We start from the raw sequence: 22,261 nt of genomic DNA, 5'->3' as shown, positions 1-22,261 counted from the left end.
AACTTTTTAACTAATGGAACTAATGGGGAAGACATTTAACAGACACAATAACTGGGCCACCCCCCGTATACATCGTGTTTAGCGTAGTTGACTTGACTCGAAGTTGCCTTTATTTACACGAGCGTCTTGTCATTCGTGATCTAGCAACTCCACGTTACCTCACGTCCGTATGAATCCTCGCTTTCTGCCCATACCGTGGTCCTTTCCGATAAAACAAACGACACGGCCTCGGTTAAAATATAGCGCGTTTGTCACGCATTTATTCGCTCCTTGATGCCGACAAAGAACCCACTGGAGTCTCCTCTGGTTCTGACCAAGAGTGTCTGAAACACGATCATTACAAATAATGATAATAATAAGATCCGCACAGCCGTTGGACACTTTAGTAAGGCCCTTAACCCTGCATTGCTCCAGGGGAGGATTGTCTCCTGCTTAGTCTAATCAAGTCGCTTTTGATAAAAGTGTCGGCTGACATGTAATGTAATGTAATCCTGACTGGGGCTAGGAACCATCCACTGAAATGTCTTTGTAATTCAGTCACCAATTATTCTTCTGAAATTTGGGTGGCTTTCCGATGGTCAAAGTCCACCAGTTACTTTGTCACTTTGATCAGTCACTCATTGTCCGGTTTCTTCAAGATGATGATGATGATGATGATGATGATGGTCGTCACGGTAACAGCACAAATGTTCTCACAGTGTTACTGAAAGTGTCTTGTTAATGTTATACCATCACCACGACATTGTGAGAACGTTTTGTGTTAGCTTGGGTATACTTCCTCTTCCAGCCCACTGAGAATTACACATTTGCAGAGGCACGTTTGTGTTACTCAGTGTCCCTGGTGGAGACCTTGACCTGTGTTAGCCGGTTCCTTCTGACCGGGGTGAGGAGTATTTAAGGGAGGAGGTTAAAAAAAAAAACAAATGAGAAGATAAGGATCAGCTTCGGTGAGGAGAACCCCTCTGGCCACTGATCTCTGCAACATGGACCGCTACAGTGCAGCCAGCCCCTAGCCTCGGAGCTGAAGGAAGCCAGAAATTCCTGGAGGAGAAGAGGAGGGTTCGAGGGTAACGAGGGGGCGCCCCAGCGATTGTCGCTATGGGCGACGAGGGCTGCGGCTCTCCTGGGGAGCAGGCGACGGGCGCAGTGTTTCGGGACGGGGGGGTAACGGTCGATGTCTGTGCCCAAAGAGCAGTCAACCCGAGGGCGAGGGAAAGCCAGCTCGGCCAAGTCACACACGGGCTGAAGCAGGTGAGCCCCCCCGGCAGGTACAAACCTACTCTTTGCCTCGTCAGAACTTAATTCTGCACGCTGTTCAGAAGCTACTGTGAGCTGTACGTGTCACTACAGGGGACAGTGCTTAGTGCCAGGACCGCTAGCAGAGCCGGCCACTCATAACATTACATTACATATCATTACATTAATGGCAGTTGGCAGACGCTCTTATCCAGAGCGATGTACAGATTATTAGACTAAGCAGGAGACAATCCTTCCCTGGAGCAATGCAGGGTTAAGGGCCTTGCTCAAGGGCCCAACGGCTGTGCGGATCTTATTGTGGCTACACCGGGATTAGAACCACTGACCTTGCGTGTCCCAGTCATTTACCTTAACCACTACGCTACAGGCCGCATTCACTGCAGGGCCAGACGCCGATGGGCTAATAGGAAAACATTGTGTGAAATGTCATCGCTTTGGTGTAATGTTTCTGCAATTCTTCAGACCGGGCAGTTGCAGAGACTGTCATCTTGCTCCGCAGGATTCACAGAAGCCTGATAAGGAGGTGATTGATATGTGCTGGGGCGACGCCCACAGTGCAGGCATCAAACCCCTCTCTTTCGTCCGGCAGGTATGTCAGTCTTAATCAAGCCATAACCCTTTTAGAGTGTAATGTCTTCTCACTTGTTTTTGGAAGGGTTTTTTTATTTTTTTTTATTTTCAGTGTTCCGGATCTCCATTGTTATCGATCACCAGCAGTGATGGTTACATCAGCAAGTGAATGTAAAATGTCAGCTGAGGGCATTTTAACCACAAATTTGTCACCTTGCACTGTAAAAGGGTTAAGTGGTTATCTAACTTCAAAGTTATTTCGGTCTCTTCTCTTTCGCTTTCAGTGGAATCCTTCTCTCGGTCTGTCTCTGGTATCTGTCAGTTTCTCTTTCTTTTGATCTGTTGTTCAACTTGTTTTGTCATTATATCTGTGTCGGTCTGTCTCTGTCTGTTCATGTGTCTGTTTGTGTGTCTCTGTATGTCTGTCTCTCTGTCTGTGTGTCTGTCTCTGTCTGTCTGTGTGTCTGTCTCTGTCTGACTGTGTGTCTGTCTCTGTCTCTGCCTGTGTGTCTGTGTCTGTCTCTGTCTGTGTGTCTGTCTCTGTCTGACTGTGTGTCTGTCTTTGTCTCTGCCTGTGTGTCTGTCTCTGTCTGTGTGTCTGTCTCTGTCTCTGCCTGTGTGTCTGTGTCTGTCTCTGTCTCACTGTCTGTCTGTGAGTCTGTGTGTCTCTGACTGTGTGTCTGTCTCTGTCTCACTGTCTGTGTGTCTGTGTCTGTCTGTGTGTCTCTGTCTGTCTGTGTGTCTGTCTCTGTCTGTGTGTGTTTGTCTCTGTTTGACTGTCTGTCCGTGTGTCTGTCTGTCTCTGTCTGACTGGCTGTATGTGTGTCTGTGTCTGTCTGTCTCACTGTGTGTCTGTGTGTCTGTCTCTGTCTCGCTGTCTGCCTCTGTGTCTGTCTGTCTGTCTGTTTGACTGTGTGTCTGTCTGTGACTGTCTGTCTGTCTGTGTGTCTGTGACTGTCTGTGTGTCTGTGACTGTCTGTCTGTGGGTCTGTAACTGTCTGTCTCAGGTTCTTGCTGCCTGCCTGCACCCTGAGCTCCTGCACAGTGACAGACTGTCTGTTGATGCACGACAGAGGGCCCCGAGGCTGCTGGGAGCGTGTGACGGTGGCAGCGTGGGTAAGGTTGTGTGTGTGCATGTGTGTTTGTGTGTGTGTGTGTAAGGGCACGTGTGTGTGCAGTGTAAGACATGTGTCTATGAATGCAGTTGTGTGTCGCTAAATGTAATGCTGTGTTTTGTGTTCATAAATTTATTTATATGTGATGTACATATTTGTATTATATTTGTGCTTGGGTCTAAATATGTGTCTGCATCTGTGTGTGTGCTTATGTATGTGTGTGTGTGTATATGTGTGTATGCATGTGTATGCCTGTGTATGTGTGTTTGTATGTATGTATGTATGTATGTATGTATGTGTGTGTATGTGTTTGTGTGTGTATGTATGTGTGTATGTATGTATGTGTGTGTGTGTGAGTGTTTTGTATGTCTGTGTGTGTGTATGTGTGTATGTATGTGTGTGTATATGTGTGTGTGCGTATGTGTGCGTATGTGTGTGTATGTGTGTGTGTGTGTGTGTGTGTGTGGGTGTGTGTATGTGTGTGAGTGAGTGTGTGTGTGTGTATGTGTGTGAGTGTGTATGTGTGTGTGTGTGTGTGTGTGTGTGTGTGTGAGTGTGAGTGTGAGTGTGTGTGTGTGTGTGTGTGTGTGTGTGTGTGTGTATGTGTGTGTGTGTGTGTGTGTGTGTGTGTGTATTCAGGTTCATACACACCCGTGTACGGTCTCCCTCATGTCCGGCGCAGTGTGGCAGAGTTTATCACGCAGCGGGATGGGGGTGTGGCCTGCCTCCCTGAAAACATCATCATCTCCTCAGAGCCCCTGAGGGTGAGTATGTCCCAAAAAAAACCCAAAAAGCCGGAATTACTCAACCCTCTGAAATTCTCCTTTAGTCCTGCCAACCACAAAAAACACAAAAGACACAATGTACATATTGAACACGTGACCAGTTTTACAGTCCTTATGTGCACTACTATCAGGGGTACCCAGTCTTATCCAGATGGGGCCAGTCTGGGTGCAGGCTTTGTTACTGCACCCAGACTGGTTTGGTATCCTTGCCCCTTCCTCCTTCAAGGATCGTTTAGATGGATAAATAGATAGATAGATAAATAGATAGATAGATAAATAGATAGATAGATAAATAGATAGTTATTTATCCCCGTGGGGAAATGTCAGTCTCACAGCAGCAGAGATTAATAGAATAAAAGGAATAAGGGAATAAATAGGGGGAACACAATAGATAGAAATACTAAAAATACTAACACAGTATTTTTAAGAACAGTTATGTGTTCAGTTATTTCATGGGCCGGATGCTCATAGCAGATTCCGGGGTGTAGCCGCTTGGTTGAAGCGAGAGCCTGCAGCCTCACCTGCGCCTGTAGCGGGGCGGCCTGTAGCGTAGTGGTTAAGGTACATGACTGGGACAGGCAAGGTCGGTGGTTCTAATCCCGCTGTAGCCACAATAAGATCTGCACAGCCGTTGGGCCGTTGCGCCCTTGAGCAAGGCCCTTAACCCTGCATTGCTCCAGGGGAGGATTGTCTCCTGCTTAGTCTAATCAACTGTACGTTGCTCTGGATAAGAGTGTCTGCCAAATGCCAATAATGTAATGTAACGTAACGTAACGTAACGTAATGTTCGGCCCCCGGGCTGTGTGGCGTTCTCACCCCGCTGTCACTCCTGCAGCTGCTGCTGTTCCTGCTGGCGGCCGGCGAGGGCGCGTCTCGCACCGGGGTCCTGACTCCGGCGCCTGTCTGTCACACCGTCGCCGTGGCGCTGGCGGAGGTGGGCGTGGTCAGCGTGCCCTACCCTCTGTGCGAGGAGCAGGGGTGGGCGCTGCAGGCGAACGAGCTGCGCGGGGTCCTCCAGGCCTCCAGGGGGCGCTGTGACCCCAGGGCGCTGTACGTCGTCAACCCAGGGGATCCCACAGGTGCACGCTGTCTCCTGACATTTCGCTAAGTAGCGGGATATGCCAGTGCTGGTTCACCCGTAATTATACACACAGACACAGTCCTCCGTGCCCACCCATGGCCTAGAGAACACTGACGTATTTTCTCGCCCTCCAAACATTCCCAGAAAGATCCGTTTCACTCGTGTATATGTCCTCTCGCAGAAGACAGTGCTGCTGGAATTTCAGGTTTGGCTTGTCTTTAAGGACGGTTCACAAAAACGATTTCACATGTCTCTGCTCTGTTTCTGGAAGGTCACGTGCAGAGCAGGGACTCCATCGAAGAGGTGATCCGATTGGCTGCTGAAGAGAGGCTCTTCCTGTTGGTGAACGAGGTAACCATGTCGGGTGTTGTTTTTCTTTTTGTATCCCAACATTACTGAATTTGTTTCCTGTCCATCAATTCTTTTTTTTCTTTTTTTTACTTCACTCTATTGTTCTCCCCAAGAGATCCCAACCATTATGGCTTTTCTGAAGAGTATACACAGCGTTTTTAAAATGTATATCTTATTCCCTGATTTAAAAAATGTCCCCACATTTTCCCAACCCCCAAACTCTTGTTGACTTGTTGATCTCCCACCAGCTCCTGCTGATGTCCGGAGAGGGCAGACACACGACACCTCTGAGTCATTATATTAACAAAATCAATGAACGTGATTGTTCAATCTCTCTCTTCCTTCATCCCCCATTCTCTCCCCCTCCCTCGCTCTCAATCCATCTCTCTCCATCCCACTCCCTCTCTCTGTCTCTCACACCATCCCCCTCTCTCTCTCCATCCCACTCTCTCCCCCCCTCCACCTCTCTCTCTCTCTCTCTCTCTCTCCATCCCCCTCTCTCTCCCCCCCTCCCTCTCTCTCTCTCTCTCTCTCTCCCTCCGCCCCTCCCCTCCCTCTCTCTCTCTCTCTCTCCAGGCGGATCAGGACAGCGTGCACGGTGAGGGCTGTGAGTTCGTCTCCTACAGGAAGGTGCTGTCTGAGATGGGACCCAGGTTCTCCGACACGGTCGAGCTGGCCTCCCTCCACTCCATCTCCCGGGGGTTCATGGGGGAGTGAGTTTCCATTTCAGCCATTTTGTAACCAATTCCCTGGACTGACCGAATTTATATGGGATTGACCCGAGAGAGTGCCTTGATGCAGCAAAACAGTGATGCATTATATCAGTAGAGCAAACAAACAGTCTAGCCATAGGTAGGCCATTGGGCCTACACTAGTGGTTGGGCCCACAAGACAAACACTGTGAATTAGAAAATCTGTGAATCAAGGAAGCTGAGAAGCAGATAATTTGTGAGTCTGGGAAGCAGCGAATCAGTAAAGCGGTGAAGTTTTGAATCGGCACAGCACTGAGTCTGTAGAGTAAGGGTGAAGGAGTGAATCATTAAAGCAGTGAATCAGTGAATCAGGCCTGTAGAGTAAGGGAGAAGGAGTGAATCATTAAAGCAGTGAATCAGTGAATCAGGCCTGTAGAGTAAGGGAGAAGGAGTGAATCATTAAAGCAGTGAATCAGAGTCGATGCGTGCCGATGTCTCTCTTTGTCCAGGGGCGGCCTGTGTTCTGGGTACATGGAGCTCCTGAACGTGGACCCTGCTGTGGCTGCTTTGTTTCCGAGTGCCCCCCTGTCCTGGGTCAGCTCGCCCTGGATGCCATGGTCAAACCCCCCCGACCAGAGGACCCCTCCCACCCCACATATGCCGAGGTCAGAACCCATGAAAATGATTTGAAATGGCAAAACTGGTGCTGCTTAGATCATTTATTTAGCTGGTGTTTTCATCCTGGGAAATACATTACATTAGTTCATACCTCCTCTGAAGGTTACTATTTTTATCCAGAGCAACGTTCAGTTGATTAGACTAAGCAGGGGACAATCCCCCCCTCAAGCAATGTGGGGTTAAGAGCCTTGCTCAAGGGCCCAACTGCTGTGAGGATCTTATGCTGACTACACCAGGGCTTGAACCAACACCTTCCGGCTCCGAGTCATGTAGCTTAGCCAGCAGACCACAGGCAGGGTCCCTGACCAGGCTCCATATATAATCACTGTTTATAAATTTGGGAAATATTTCAAAATGGAGAGCCTTTTCTTTAATCTATAACCTATAAACTTATGATGGGGGGACCTGGATGCCTTTGAGTCGGACTGGGGGAGGTACGTGTATGAGAGCGGGGTGAAAACCTGTGTGCTAAGGCAATGTAGCGTGGGTGTAGAGCTCCTAGGTGTACTGCAGAACCCGGCCCTGCCTAATGAAGGCCCGCTCATAACCCGGCCCTGCCTTATGAAGGCCCGTTCATAACCCGGCCCTGCCTAATGAAGGCCCGTTCATAACCCGGCCCTGCCTAATGAAGGCCCGCTCATAACCCGGCCCTGCCTTATGAAGGCCCGCTCATAACCCGGCCCTGCCTAATGAAGGCCCGCTCATAACCCGTCATGATCCCAGGAGGTCCGGAGCAGACGGGAAACTCTGATGGGGAATGTTCGGCGGGTCCAGGAGGTTCTGGACGCTCTGCCGGGGGTCAGCTGCGTGCCGGGCCTGGGGGGTCATTACACCTTCCCCCGCCTGCACCTCCCCCGGGCAGCACTGGAGCAGGCCGAGGTGAGCCCTGGGCCCCAAAATCACTGTGTGTCTACATATATATATATATATACAGATACATGCAAAAATACTATAATACATTTATAAAATTCATATGATGTTGTTATTGTGGATTATTTTGTCTCAATGTTAAAATGTACCTATGATTAAAATTCTACACAGTTCCATTCTTTGTAAGTGGGCAAACCTACAAAATCAGCGAGGGATCAAATAATTATTGCTCTCACTGTATATATGCATATCTGTACGTATGTGTGTCTGTATATATGCATATCTGTACGTATGTGTGTCTGTATATATGCATATCTGTACGTATGTGTGTCTGTATATATGCATATCTGTACGTATGTGTGTCTGTATATATGCATATCTGTACGTATGTGTGTCTGTATATATGCATATCTGTATGTATGTGTGTCTGTATATATGCATATCTGTACGTATGTGTGTCTGTATATATGCATATCTGTACGTATGTGTGTCTGTATATATGCATATCTGTACGTATGTGTGTCTGTATATATGCATATCTGTACGTATGTGTGTCTGTATATATGCATATCTGTACTTATGTACAGATTTGTTGCGTTTGTTGCGTTTGTTATCCTTTGCATGCCATGACTTCCTAAAGTCTGTGACCTATCGACATCATCAGAGTCTGGATATCTTATGTCTGGATTTCTATCTTGAAGAAACTGCTGTAATTTCTACATGGTGAAATCCCCCCTCCCTTCCCCTTCCCCTTCCCCTTCCCCTTCCCCTTCCCCTTCCCCTTCCCCTTCTCTCTCTCCCCCTCCTTCTCTCTCCCTCTACACCCTCTCTCTCTCTCCAGTCAGCTCGAGTGGAGGCTGACCTGTTGTACTGCAGGAAGCTTCTGGAGCAGGAGGGGGTGTGTGTCAGGCCCGGGTGCGAGTTTGGGCAGAGTGAAGGCACCCACCACATCAGGTGTGCTTCCACTCGGGATCCAGGGGAACAACACAGTATCTGTTTCAACCTGCACCTTCTCATACCCTGTTTTACATTACATTACATTAATGGCATTTGGCAGGTGCTCTTATCCAGAGCGATGTACAGTTGATTTAGACTAAGCATGAGACAATCCTCCCCTGGAGCAATGCAGGGTTAAGGGCCTTGCTTAAGGGCCCAACGGCTGTGCGGATCTTATTGTGGCTAGACCAGGGATCGAACCACCGACCTTGAGGATCCCAGTCATTTACCTTAACCACTATGCTACAGGCCAACGATGATGCAGTTTAAAACTTAAATTAAATCAATATTGGCTGTGACCACCGCATTAATTCTCTTCGGTACACTGTCCTGCAGTTTTATAAGGAAAACTCCTCTGATCGCCCTCTGCTGGCCATCTCTCAGGTTGCATGTGATGGTCCCTCCTGAGGTTCTGGAGGAAGCGTTGGTTCGTCTGAAGAGGTTCCACCTCCGGTTCATGCGAGAGTTTTCCTGACCGGCGGAGTTCGCTGTGCCTCCTGCCCTCTCTCATCGCAAGGCGGCACATCCCCGGCTCAAAATGGAGGAAAATAGATAAATCCAACGTTCACCTGATCCTTTTTGGTGAAATTGTTTTTTTTTCTCCCCGCCACAAAGCGATTATTCGATGCTTATTCAGAATTCACAAGACAGGTCCTGCCAAATCTACAGCAGCCAGATCTGTACAACATTTGTGGCTTGTATTTTGACAAAACATTGACAAACGACATTGTGCAGGGGCACCAGAACGTGAATGTGTATATACATATAAACGTAATGTGTGGATTTGTGATTTATTATTGGGAGGGAGAGGCAGGGTTCTAGACTGCGACCAAACCATTTTTTGAGAGTGTGCGAGCTACAATTTCACGTGGTCGCATTAGTGCGAGTGCATGATGATCACCGGTGTTTCGGTGCCGCTCCGGCAGCGAATATCACACGGGTACTGCGTTAGCCATTGTGGTTGAAAATAGTACTTTTTCTCCTTCACTGGCTCAGTCGCTCTCTCCCTACCTGCACTCTTACTGCCTGTACCTTCATCATTAGTGCGCGTGCGCGTGTACGTAGCGGCGCTGAAGACAAAAGGCGCGAAACAAACAAACAATCAAAAAAAATTAAGCGGTCCATTACAGATTATTTTAAAAAACAAAGTGAGGAGAGAGAGAAGGAGGCTGGTGGAGAGGGAGAGCCAACAATGTGTCCCGAATCAGACACGACTGGTGATGAGAGTGCAGGCAGTAGGGAGAAGAGTGCGACTGAAGAAAACAAAGTATTGCTTTCGAACACAATGGCTAACGCAGTACCCGTAGTTGCGGTACGAACGGGTGAATTTAGATTCAGATTTCCTTTATTGACATTGGAATACCACAAAATTCAGAGTTCAGTGTGGTGATGGCCTTGGGATAAAAACTGTTCATTAATCTTGTGGGTCCAAAACATTAAATGTTTGGCAGTATTCAGTTCACGTATGAATGCTGCAGCTAATAAGTTATGCTGTTAGTAGGGAGGGCAAAGTGGAGCTTTAGAATGTAGACCGCTGTGTGTGCACGTGAGCTCGCCAATAGATTTCTCACAGAAAACGTAATTTGTCCACGTTTTTACTTCACAGTAGAGGTGATCAAACTTACAATAACTAAGTGCTAGTGTGTTCTAAGCCTTTACTGGTCCCTGTACGATGTTAGCATGATGTAGCTAGCATACGCGAATAGCACAAAGCCATACAATTTGCTTTTTAACGGCACTCATTCGAACGATATAAATAAAAGCATTCGATTAAGTTCGACGGCACCGGAATTTTCGGCAAAGTCCCACCATAGGATTTATTTAAATCTTTAAAAGTTATACATTTTCTGAATCGTCATTAATTCATCTTGTTTCTATCAGTGATTCGGCATGATCGGACAGTTCTGTAACTATGTAAATGACGTAAGAAGGATACAGCAGTGTTATGCTAAGCAAAGCTGTTATGCTTTGCTTTTATGTTTGTTATGTTTTGTTATGTTCAGTTATGTTCAGAATAAAATATTTGCAAATAACAAGTCTGGAGTCACTGTCAATCTTTACATCAATGCAAAACTAGGGTATGCAACTATTCATCAAGGTCATTGATTAATACCATGCTGTACAAAGAAAAAAGGGGCGACCAAATCATATGCTGGTGCGACCAACTGAGAAAGGTGGTAGCACCAGTGCTACCAGTGGAAAAGTTAGTCTGGAACCCTGAGAGGGCAGCTTCAGTTTATTGCTGAAATCAAGCATTATAGGAGCACCATTTATTAAAACCACACACACACACATTTGTGATCAGAACGTTCTTAACTGAGTATTTTAATGCTGATGTAGCAATGACTATTGGTGATGGAAAGCAATGTAAAGAGTTCTTAGAAAAAAAAGAAAAAAATGCATTCAAAAAAACTTACTCTACTAAGGGTTATGAATAAAGCTGTAAAAAATGGGCCATGGAATGAATGGTGCATGCTGGGAAAACACTATTCCGAGCAGGTGTAGACCCACAAACTGGAGAGCATTAAACCCAAAATGACTACTGTGCCAATGACCGAACCCTCTTACTAAACTGAACATCCTGCCAGCACGGTCACTGTGACAATCTCATGTCTCACTATACAAGCCAAATTTTGTTCAGGGGATTTTTAGAGGCTGACCTGGTTGGTTGGTCTGGGAAATGAATGTAGTGTTGTTGTAATCAGAGTTGTGATGCTGTGCTTTTCTGTTATTTCACTTATTGCTTTTGCTTGCGGGAAACATTAAACATTACTGTGCTGACCAATTATTTCAAGGACTGTGCTTTTGAAATTAAGCCAAGTCAAATATGTCTTCACCTAATCAGGTGAGAATGCTAACACTAAAGTCTGATTCTCTGGGTAAGAAACACCTGCTCTTTTAAATACACTCACTGGAGACCTGGCCTTACTTACTTTGCTGTCGTTAATCCTTATGAACACAAGCCGATCTGACCTTATGAGCTGGCTTCTCAGACCTGGATTAAGCCATGAATATTTTTTCAATGGAGATCTTCACTGAATTTTTCTTTTAGTCTCTTAATCCATGTCTGGCAAACCGACCCAAAGTGTGTTAATTAGAATTCATACAAACGTAAAATGTCAATGTGTCACATTGTGAAAATATATAATTACAATCTCAGTTATAGTCTAGAGGTCAGACTGTTTCATGCGGTCATCTTCCAGTTGAAAGTTTGTCAGAGGCTAAAGTGCTTGACTGGCACCTGGAGGGTTGGTGGTTCAAGCCCCAGTGTAGCCACAATACACTGCAGCTGTTGGCCCCCTTGAGCAAGGCCCTTAACCCCACATTGCTCCAGGGGAGATTGGCCCTTGCTTACCCTAATGAACTGCAAGTCACTTCCGACAAAAAGCGTCAACTAACTAATGTAATTGTCCCAAGCAGCTGCTAACCCTACCCTTCAGGCATCACAGAGACACAGGGCAGCATGGCTGCTGTCTATTCACAAATACCTGCCCAGTGCACCTGCGTAAACAGGCAGGTATTCCCAGCTAATATTAGCCCCAGGGCGCCTGATAAGGGCCCGGGGGCAGATACTGAGGGGTATAAGGCCGGGGCTTTAAGCCCTGCTGGCCCTGTCGGAGGAAATATGATGAAACTTGGTCTTGTTCTGCTGCTGGCAGCCACTGGTGAGTAAATGGTTGGCATTTATATAGCGCCTTTATCCAAAGCGTACAATTGATGCCTCTCATTCACCCATTCATACACATACTCATACACAAACAGCGATTGGCTGCCACACAAGGCACCAACCAGCTCGTCAGGAGCATTTGGCGGTTAGGTGTCTTGCTCGGGGACACTTCGACACAGCCCGGGCGGGGGATCGAACCGGCAACCCTCCGACTGCCAGACGACTGCTCTTACCGCCTGAGACAATGTCCCAATGAGTTTTACAATTTATTTTTCTTATATTTCCCCAAAAATTGAGGAAAAACTCCACAAAAATGAAGCGCCCCCCTTAAATATTTTCCCTTTCTTTCCCTCTCTCTTTATCTTTCTCTCTTTATCTCTCTCTCCCTCCCCACAGTAAATATTTGAAATGCCTAAATACCGTCGATTTGTAACATGCAGCTACAGTAAGTGGCGAAAGGGGGGGGGGGGGGGGGTCTGAGAGGCTGAGTGGGCCTCTGAGGGGATGGTAATGAGCGCACCTGTGTGTGTTCCAGCCTACGGGTGTGGGAGCCCCACCTACGCGCCCAACCCCAGCAGGGTGGTGAATGGGGTGGATGCTCGGCCCTACAGCTGGCCCTGGCAGGTACGGGGGGGCCGGGGGAGCCAGGGAGGGGGGGTAGCCTTGCGTTCATTCTGCAAAATGAACCCATACTTACTACATCACTCATCATACATTTCTTTAAGTTCTATTTATTTTACGGTTTAATATGTAAAGGGGAGGTACCACAGGTGAATAGGGAAATAGAATTCCTTGCCTTCCATCAAATCAACATTTTATATTTTCAATGCGGACACAAATGCAAAAAAAAAAATTGTATCGACTTCTTTTTTAGGAGCATATGCAAATTAGCTCATGGATAATGAACAAATTCACATAGCAGTTAGAAGACGTTTTTGTCTCAGTAGATTTAATCAGAGTTCATGTTTCTGTTTCAGTGGGATGGATGACTCTGTGTCTGGGGAATTACAGAGGGGTTTTCTGTATTTTCTGAGGATTTTCTGGCACCATAACATAGAAATTACTCTGTAATTCCCCAGCTATTCTGCTTCAGAAGCACCAAGTTAAATCTGGTAACTACATCTATAACTTAACTTGGAAAATAAATGTTTTTTGTACAGGTTTAGAAAATGGTGCTTGGTATGTTTTAAAAACACGATTTACACTAAATTAACTACTTCAAGTTGTTACTGATCACTGTGTCATTTTTTAGTAGTATAGTATACTATAGTAATATCATCACATCAGAAAAATGTACATATCCAGCCAAAATTGCCCCGCCTTTAACCTAACCTGTTACAGGCTTTCCAGCATCTGTTGCCTCTGAGTGACCTGCTCTTATAACTGAAATATCCCTTCAAATCCAAATCCAGCCCTGGTTTTCTTTTCTCCCAGGTAATTAAATGAACAAAGTGTTACTTTTTGGTCTTCACACTTGACTCCCAGGTAAAGGGAGGGTGGAAAAGCAGCAGTTCTCAACCCACAAGGACCGTGATTTCTTGATCCCTGTTCTGATCTTGGAAGGAACACTGCTGCTCTAGGCTAACCAGGAGCAAAAACCTCGGCTGCTTAACGCAACCCTGTGCACACAGTAACGCTTTTGCTGTCATTTCTCATGTTCCTGGACATCTACCATCCTGTAGGTTTTCACTCCAACCCTAAAAAGTCACGTCAACAGCTAGAGCAGGGCCGCCCAACCCTGTTCCCGGAGATCTACCATACTGTAGGTGTCCACTCAAGCCCTAACTTGTCACACCTGCTTCTAGCAATTAGCGGCTTGATGAGATCTCTAAGTGTTGAATGAGGCGTGCTGTGTTAGAGTGAAAACCTGTGGCACTGCGGATCTCCTGGAGCAGGGTTGGCGACCGCTGACTGTCCTGCCTCTGAACTGAAAGGAAACATTTTCACGCCGAGTGACGTGTCCCCTGCAGATTTCCCTGCAGTACCTGAGCTTAGGCTCCTACAGACACACCTGTGGGGGCACCCTCATCGCACCCAACTGGGTCCTGACTGCCGGACACTGCATCTCGTGAGTCACCCGCCGATTGCCACGAAATCACAACAACACATTACATTACATTCCAGTTATTTAGCTGTCACTCTTATCCAAAGCAACGTATAGTTGATTAGACTAAGCATGGGGACAATCTCTCCTGGAGTAATGTGGGGTTAAGCGTCATGCTCTAGGGCCTAATGTAAACCAATGCAGAGACAGGGACATATGACGGAGAAAAGGCACACAGCATATTTTACTCTCTCACAGCAATGGGTCATACTGGAAAATGAAAACACGGTCAAATTTGAAAAATCTGCTACTACTTTTTAAAAAACCCGTTTGATGGAAATAATCTCCCCCTTGCCCTTCAGGTCTCGTAAGTACCGCGTGGTTCTGGGCGAGTACGACCTGACCCGGCAAGAGAACAACGAGCAGAACCGCGATGTGGAGAAGATCGTCGTGCACCCGGGCTGGAATGACAACTGCGTCGCCTGCGGGTAGGGACCAGCGTTGCTGAATGCACCGGAGAATGCTGTGTGAAGCAGAACCGGTGTGTCATCGAGCCTTTTTAATTGGCTAAGAACGGGAGGCTAAGAAGTTTGGTGGCTGTGCGTTGAAATTCCGTTCGGCCTCTATGCAGAGTATTTACACAGATCGGTTCAGTAAAAATTGGATTGTATTCAGAGGCACTACAAGTGTGTGTGTGGCTGTGTGTGTGTATGTGTGTGAGTGTGTGTGTGTGTGTGTGTGTGTGTGTGTGGTTGTGTGTGTGTATGTGTGTGAGTGTGTGTGTCTGTGTGTGTGTGGGTGTGTGGGTGTATGTGTGTGTTGATTTCTGACTGACAGGGACCCCTAAAAGCAGTGCAGGGTGGGTCCTAGTGTGAGATCATGGGGCCCAAAATCCAAGGTGGGGCCCCTGACTGTATCAGTGGAATTTGTGTTCAATGAAATCCACAGTATCAGCAGGTATAAGACAAATCAGGCGACATGAGTGTGAGTGTGTGTGTGTGGTTGTGTGTGTGTATGTGTGTGTGTGTGTGTGTGTGTAGATAGCATAAAACAAAACAGCTTGACAGAACTTTTGTTGTTCATCAGGAGACATTTTTGAAATCGACCGTTAACATTTCGGCATTTCAGTGACGACGTTGCCCTGATCAAGCTGGCCTCCAGCGCCAGCATCAACGACAAGGTGCAGACAGCCTGCGTGCCACCGAGCGGGGAGATCGTGGCACACAATGAGCCCTGCTACATCACCGGCTGGGGGAGGCTATACAGTAAGCATCCGCCCGATGGAAAATGGCTGCAAGTCTCACTGCAAAAGCTAGAAAATAACAAGTATTTTGGTCTTATAATTAAAATTTAAGATCTCAGTATAAGACTAATTTATTTTCCGTGTTTTCTAAAACAAAAGACAAAAACATTGGCAATGACGTAAGCCAGTTGGACTTATTTCATGATTTGCCAATGGAATAAGAAAATCTCACTTGTCAAGCAAGATTTGCTAATGTAATAAGAATATTTCACAAATATTCTCTACTTGAGCGCATACAAATAAGATCTTATTACAAGACTACAATGCTGGTTAAGACTAAAATGTGAGCACTTTTGTGAGGAACATAACAACAAATGTTGAGGTGTACCATAGAACGTGTTAGTGTGGAAATTTATCACAAGTCCAAAGTGTGGAATGTAAAAGATGGGTGCTGAACATTTGCTGTAGGCGTACCATAGAGTGTTTGCTTTGTTTTTTTAGCAGCTGATTGTGCTCAAGTTGTTTGCATTGCATTCGCTGTTGGCAACCTGCGTTCTGAGTGAGTTACTGTCCCCCTGACAAGAGTTCAATTGTGCTCTCAATGGGCGGGTGACTAATGCTGGGAACGGTTCACTTCTCCGGGCATTCTCATAAGCTGACTTGTGCAAAGTTGTCGGGGCTTAACTGTACTGGGCGGTTGACTTGCAGAGGGAGCGGCTGAACTGCACCTGTCATGGATATAGGCAGGGCTCTGAGCTGTTTACCCCGTGTTCTTCGCAGTTGGCTTGTAAATGGTAAAATGGTAAATGATATAGGAATTGACATAGCGCCTTCATCCAAAGCGCTGTACAATTGATGCTTCTCATTCACCCGTTCACACACACATACATGCATAGATGCATAGATACAAACACCGACGCCGACCAACTCGTCAGGAGCATTTGGGGGTTAGGCGTCTCGCTCACCGACACTTCGACACAGCCCAGGCGGGGGAATCGAACCAGCAACCCTCCGACTGCCAGACGACTGCTCTTGCCACCCGAGCCACTGTCGCCCCACAACGTCGCTTGCGTCCAGGGCGACTGAGCGCTTGCTCTGCTCTTGTTTTTGGGCAGCCGGGGGTCCCATCGCCTCCAGGCTTCAGCAGGCCCTGCTGCCCGTGGTGGGGCACTCTACCTGCAGCCGCAGTGACTGGTGGGGCGGCTCCGTCAAGCCCACCATGGTGTGCGCCGGTGGGGACATCCGCTCCGGCTGTAACGTGAGTCCTGGTTCTCCTCTCTCCTTCCCCCCCCCCCGCTGGGAGCGTTAGTCCCGTTCATTGCTGAACCCAATCCTGGAATAAGCCACCCAGCTCAAGAGGGGGAATAGTTGGTGTAGTATGGGATATTAAGCGTGCTATCAAAATCCCAGGCTGGACTGGCCTGCTTTTTACTGGACGAGGTGCATCCTTGGCACCACCACCATTGTCACCGTCATCATAATTCAATCCAATATGCTTTACTGGCGTGACAAATTTGTACAACTGTATTAGAAGCTTAGCTTAGAAAATACTTCTGTGACAGAGTCTGGGTCTCTCTTATCAGACATACATCTGCTCTCCCTCCCCAACATGTTCTCTCTATGACCTTTCTCTGCATTCTCTGCATTGCATTCTCTCTCGGTCTCTCGCTCTTTCTCTGCCTCTGCCTCTGCCTGTCTCTCTCGGTCACTGTCTCTATCTCTCTCTCTATCTCTGCCTCTCTCTCCCTCCCTCCAGGGAGACTCTGGAGGCCCTCTGAACTGCAAGGGCAACGATGGCAGGTGGTACGTCCAGGGGGTGACCAGCTTCGTCTCGTCTCGCGGCTGCAACACCATCAAGAAGCCCACCGTCTTCACCCGCACGTCTTCCTTCACCCAATGGATCAGCGACGTGAGTCACGTTAAACACCACCCCCCCCAAATCTCCACCCACCCCACAGACCCTCTACCCCCCCTAACCGCAGTGCGCTAAGCCACTAACACTGATCAAGATAAGCGGGTAGCTTGGTGCTGAACTGGCATGGTGTTTCCTGAGCCAATGCCTAACAGGGTGGGTCTGCCACCTCAAGCTCTTATCCTGAGCAGAACCTTATTTTCCTGTTACGATTTAACCTGCAGGACATGAGCAGAACCTCATTTTCCTGTTACGATTTAACCTGCAGGACATGAGCAGAACCTCATTTTCTTGTTGCCACATAACCTGGAAGACATGAACAGTACCTTATTTTATTAATAACCTATTGACATAATCTGAAAAATCACAGAATATCTTGTGTTTTTAGACTATGCTCAACAACTGAAGTTCCAGGACAGTGGCCCTTGCATCTCTGCGCTGATGACCACATGCTGTGCCTTTAAAGGCAATCCACGCATCAGTTGGAAAATAAAGCTTAAATACTTGTTGTGTCAAACAAGCCTCTTATTGTTTTGTTCCATTCATCTCCCGTCTCCTCTCGGCTTTTGGATAATTAATTATTAAGGTCAAGTGCGGTCCAGCGTAACTAGATTTAAATTCATGTTTGGGCCCTGTAGGGTGCGTTACTGTCTGTGTCTTATATTTCCTCCCCAATTCTGAAACCAGATGAGCCAGACGAGTAACTGTTTTGCTACATTCACACACAATGAGCACTGACAATGACTGAAACCTGTGTCCGCTCTACTCCATTTCACACATTACAGTCCACACAGTACTACAGGAGAATTCCTCTTATTATATATGGTTTTATTGGGAGGATTTCCATCGTGAAGAACACGGAAAGGTGGCACAGAAGAATGATGCAAAAGCTTGTTTCAAGTCTGCCAACTGGAATCATATAGACAACCCCTTGCACCTCACGTTTGTGATTCCATATGGCGATGACATTCAAAATGAGCCCGTCAGATTGGATTAGAGTAGTCCGAGACAAACCCAGAAAAGAGAACTGGAACAAAAAAAAAAGAAAAAGAAAAAAGAAAAGGCCACAGAATCAACCGCAACACTATTGCTTAACCTCGGGCGAATAATAACACACACGTCGGGTTCCCTCTCACGGGGAGGCGAACCTCCCGAGGAAGAGGATGCTGTGGGACTGGTTGTGCCGGATGAAGAAGAGGAAGGGGTGATCGGCGGTGAAGTTCTCCTCCAGCAGCATGCAGAAGCTGACCATGCCCGCCGTGGCCGCGGCCGCCTCCGTGCCCTCCTCGTTCACCTCCACGAACGCCTTGTGCACCACGGCGGACAGGAAGAGCCCGCCCTCCCCGTTCATGCCCGTCAGGTCTGCCCGAGCCCCGTCGAAAACGTCACGCATGCCCAGACGCCCCAGGGGGGCGTTCAGCTCGTAGTCCTCCTCCAGCTTGAACCTGGGCAGGTGAACTCTGACCTCCGCACTGGTCTCCATGGTGCTCCTGTTCGTCCAGCTGTCAATCTTCTCCAGAGTGAGCACTTCCTCGAGCTGTGTGTGTGCAGGGAGTTAGTGCATCAACTCAGCCTTTAAGCAAATAGGACATATCGCAACACATTGCTTCAAATGGTACAATCATTTGTGGTTAACTGAATTTACTACATTAAAAAAGGTGTGGCACATAGTGGCTATCATAGCCACAACCTTTCTGAGTGCACTGCCATCCGGGGACTCCTCAGGCAGCAGGATGAACATGCTGAGCTCCATCCCCTGGTAGGGAAGCTCAAGGACTTGCAGGTTGTATTCAGGAATGTAGTTGTAGGGAAACTTCTTCATCTGGAACATCATCTGCACCGGTTTGCTCTCATTCTGGCACCACAAGAGGAGAGAGAAAAAAAAAAAAGAGTCAAAAGCCATTTCACAATTTTCACAACAAGAGCTTTGGAGGAAGCAACCTGGTTTTAAATTTCCGTTTTTTAGTTAATGCCTGCAGCCTTGTGGCTAAGGTACGTGACTGGGACCAGAAAGCTTCAAGCACCAGTGTAGCCACAATAAGATCTACACAGCTGTTGGGCCCTTGAGCAAGACCGTTAACCCGACAATGCTCCTTATTATTGGCCCCTGCTTAGTCTATTCAGCTGTAAGTTGCTTTGGATAAAAGCATCAGCTAAATATTTGACACAGGTCTGACGGGAACATTCATGGTGATAGAGAATGTTCAGAATGGCCTGAATATCTACTTTCATGAGACTTAGTGTCTGGTGTCTGAAACTAGTGTCTTCAAAACATATCTCACTGCACACACACACACATTTTAATTATTTGTAATGCATAATTTTCAGATATGAGGCACCTACCTTGGTTAAGACAGTCGTATATATTCGTATTGCACTCCTAATCCTTATCAAAGCCAAAGAAACTCACTTGACTGATTTTAAAGGGCATTTCTTGGGTCTGCTTTTCGTCAAACTTGTGCATCCAGCTTCCTTTGAAGTAGATGGCGTTCACAAGAGCCAGTCTCGTCATGGCAGAAACCGTTCCTGGTTTCAGAAGGTCTTTGATTTTACCTGTGGGAACACCAAGAATCTGAAGGATGACAGAGCACACTCTGGATTTAAGTGACCAATACTGCTAAAAGTGTTTCTCACAGGCTCGTACTTTCAGTCTGCTCCTCCACCCATTGGTTAATCTGCTTCCGTGACTCTTCCACAGCACCAATGAAATCCAAGGGCACCAGATCTGCACTGTAGAACTTCTGTGTGGATTCTAAGAACTCCTAAAACAGGGTTCCAAATTTGATCAGTCACCAACCGTTATAGTATCTGCTTTTGTGTGGTGAAATGGGTGAAAATAGTGGGGGGGGGGGGTTTCCATCGAAGATAGAAGGAACTATGTGGTCGAAGTGGACCTCACCGTGAGAAAGTTGAAAGTCTGTTCTCCGTAGATACGGTTGGCCAGTTTCAGGAGATACGAGGAAGCAGGTTTGTTGATGTCTGAACTGAGAGTCAGGAAATCCAGGTGAACGTTCGCGGCTTTATTAAAACAAAGAACCTGAGAAGGAGAAGTTATATTGCCGATGGAGAAGTGACGGAGAAAGAGGCAGAGAGAGAAAGAGAACAAATGGGTCTGTTAAACTGTCCAAATTAAGTATTCAATAAACCAACAGAATGAGTTTTCAACGGGTAGTACAGGGGTACATGTCCATGTCAGAATTCATGACTTTATTTTAAGGGCCAGTACAGAGCAGTGGGTTCAAGGGGTGGTAATAGGAGCCGCATTCGATTTTATTGTGTAACTACAAGGTTACATTCTTCAGAACAATGAGCTACCTACACACCTCAACTGAAAGAAATGCAGACAAAGTGCATCTGTATGGATGACTGCACTTGTTAAAAAGATGATGTATCCACGTGGTCCTTTGCTAAATAGACGGTCGCGTCATCCAGCCTGCCTTTTCGGCTACAGAAAGTTACACAGATTGTGAGCAAGGCTAAACCAACCAATGCCCACATGCAATGTTCTTCAGCCTGTTGTCAACGTATTGCAAATGTTTCAACTAATGCGCTTCCACAGCAACGCAACCACAAATCCAATGATTAAATCTAGCCAACCGACATTTTCTCGCGTCCTACCTTCGCCATTTGATCGGCGGTGTTTCCTTTGGCCCCCAGATAGACCATGGCCAGAGCTGAGGAGATGCTCAGGGGGGAGAAGAAGACGTTTCCACTCGCACTGGTTCCGGCCAGAGTACGAAAGAGATCCAAGGCGAACGTCGTGTTGGCACTGCTAAGGTTGTCCATGGCTGGTTATTCGATAAAAACCCAAGTTTGCACGTGCAATAGTCCACCCTATCAAAACACAGAGGCGATGTAGCCAAAATCAAATCATATTTAACTTCATTTAAAAACTATGACGACATCGACATAGATGAACTCCACTAAGCCTACATTTTATGAGATAAATCGTTAAAACACGTGTTTCTAACCTGTCGTCAAAAATAAACGGCATATGTAGCTAGCAAAACTGTTCTTTCCAAAGAACGCGTAGCAAATATGTGCCCCATATTTTTTTGCACCACCAGAATTCTACATATTACCTCAAAACGTATTTTTACTTTAAATGCAAAAAGAAAATGCATATAATACAATATAATACAAAGTCAAACCTGCGCTGTACCGTCACCGTGAAACTGAAAGTATGATACAATAAGAGCTCCCTTCCGGGTAGGCTAAAACCAAATAATATGAAAAAAAAATCAAAAGCACCATTCTCGTTAACCCACGGCAGCCTGTTTCGTCTAATATTTAATTTGTGGAGCATAACAAACGAAAATAGATAACATTTAAGACAGCCATACAATTTATCTCACCCACACATCTGTATGTCAATAATAATAATAATAAAAAAGAACAAATAATTATTTGCAGAAAAGCTTAGCCGTATGCTATATATTCAAATATTTGTCAGACAAGGAATAACGTTCCACTGGGGCATTACACTGTGGAAGAAAAAAAAGGTTTTTAATGAAGGGAAAACGTCGCATAAAAATGTACTGACAATGTGTAACAAGAATGAACAGGCCACGCAGCTAAATTGTGTTAATTTGCAACTTTGTGAATGAAGCATCACAGTCTAACACGATACAGCAGGTCTACTTCGCATTTACTAACTTACAGCAGTAGCCTACGTCCTTTCCGCAACAGTATCTGCTACAAGAGGCGAAGGCTACATTTGTTTAAGGTAGGCGTGTAAGGCACTCAACAGCAGTACATTACATTACATTACATTACATTATTGGCATTTGGCAGACGCTCTTATCCAGAGCGACGTACAACAAAGTGCATACCCATAACCAGGGATAAGTTCGCTGAAAGACCCTAGAGGTAAGTACAATTTCAACTGCTACCTGTACAACAAAGAGAAGGACAAGGGCCTTTTTTTTTTTTTTTTGAACAAACAAACAAACAAACAAACAGAGCAAAAGTCACCAAAGTTAACTATCCAAACACTGCTT

General features: G+C 46.5%; 2 protein-coding genes and 1 pseudogene across 2 annotated transcripts; 2 read left to right on the top strand and 1 right to left on the bottom strand.

Annotated features, from left to right (window-relative positions):
• The first annotated feature begins 1,098 nt into the window (after window positions 1–1,098).
• LOC133126702 (alanine aminotransferase 2-like) lies at window positions 1,099–9,627 on the top strand (annotated as a pseudogene).
• A 2,393-nt stretch (window positions 9,628–12,020) lies between these two features.
• LOC133126701 (proproteinase E-like) lies at window positions 12,021–17,697 on the top strand. Its single transcript, XM_061239037.1, has 8 exons — window positions 12,021–12,060; window positions 12,598–12,686; window positions 14,033–14,130; window positions 14,469–14,594; window positions 15,235–15,371; window positions 16,465–16,607; window positions 17,106–17,258; window positions 17,650–17,697. The coding sequence occupies exons 1-8, from the start codon at window positions 12,021–12,023 to the stop codon at window positions 17,665–17,667; spliced, it is 804 nt and encodes a 267-aa protein (XP_061095021.1). The 3' UTR covers window positions 17,668–17,697.
• A 375-nt stretch (window positions 17,698–18,072) lies between these two features.
• LOC133126561 (leukocyte elastase inhibitor-like) lies at window positions 18,073–21,464 on the bottom strand. The gene is made up of 7 exons (XM_061238906.1): window positions 21,413–21,464; window positions 20,880–21,095; window positions 20,161–20,298; window positions 19,906–20,023; window positions 19,672–19,814; window positions 18,952–19,116; window positions 18,073–18,798 (listed from the first exon to the last, which is right to left on the bottom strand). The coding sequence occupies exons 2-7, from the start codon at window positions 21,045–21,047 to the stop codon at window positions 18,394–18,396; spliced, it is 1,137 nt and encodes a 378-aa protein (XP_061094890.1). The 5' UTR covers window positions 21,048–21,095; window positions 21,413–21,464; the 3' UTR covers window positions 18,073–18,393.
• Between the last annotated feature and the right edge of the window lie 797 nt (window positions 21,465–22,261).

The sequence above is a fragment of the Conger conger genome, chromosome 4, assembly GCF_963514075.1.
Source record: "Conger conger chromosome 4, fConCon1.1, whole genome shotgun sequence".
Taxonomy (NCBI): domain Eukaryota; kingdom Metazoa; phylum Chordata; class Actinopteri; order Anguilliformes; family Congridae; genus Conger; species Conger conger.
This window is presented reverse-complemented; position numbering and strand designations above follow the sequence as displayed.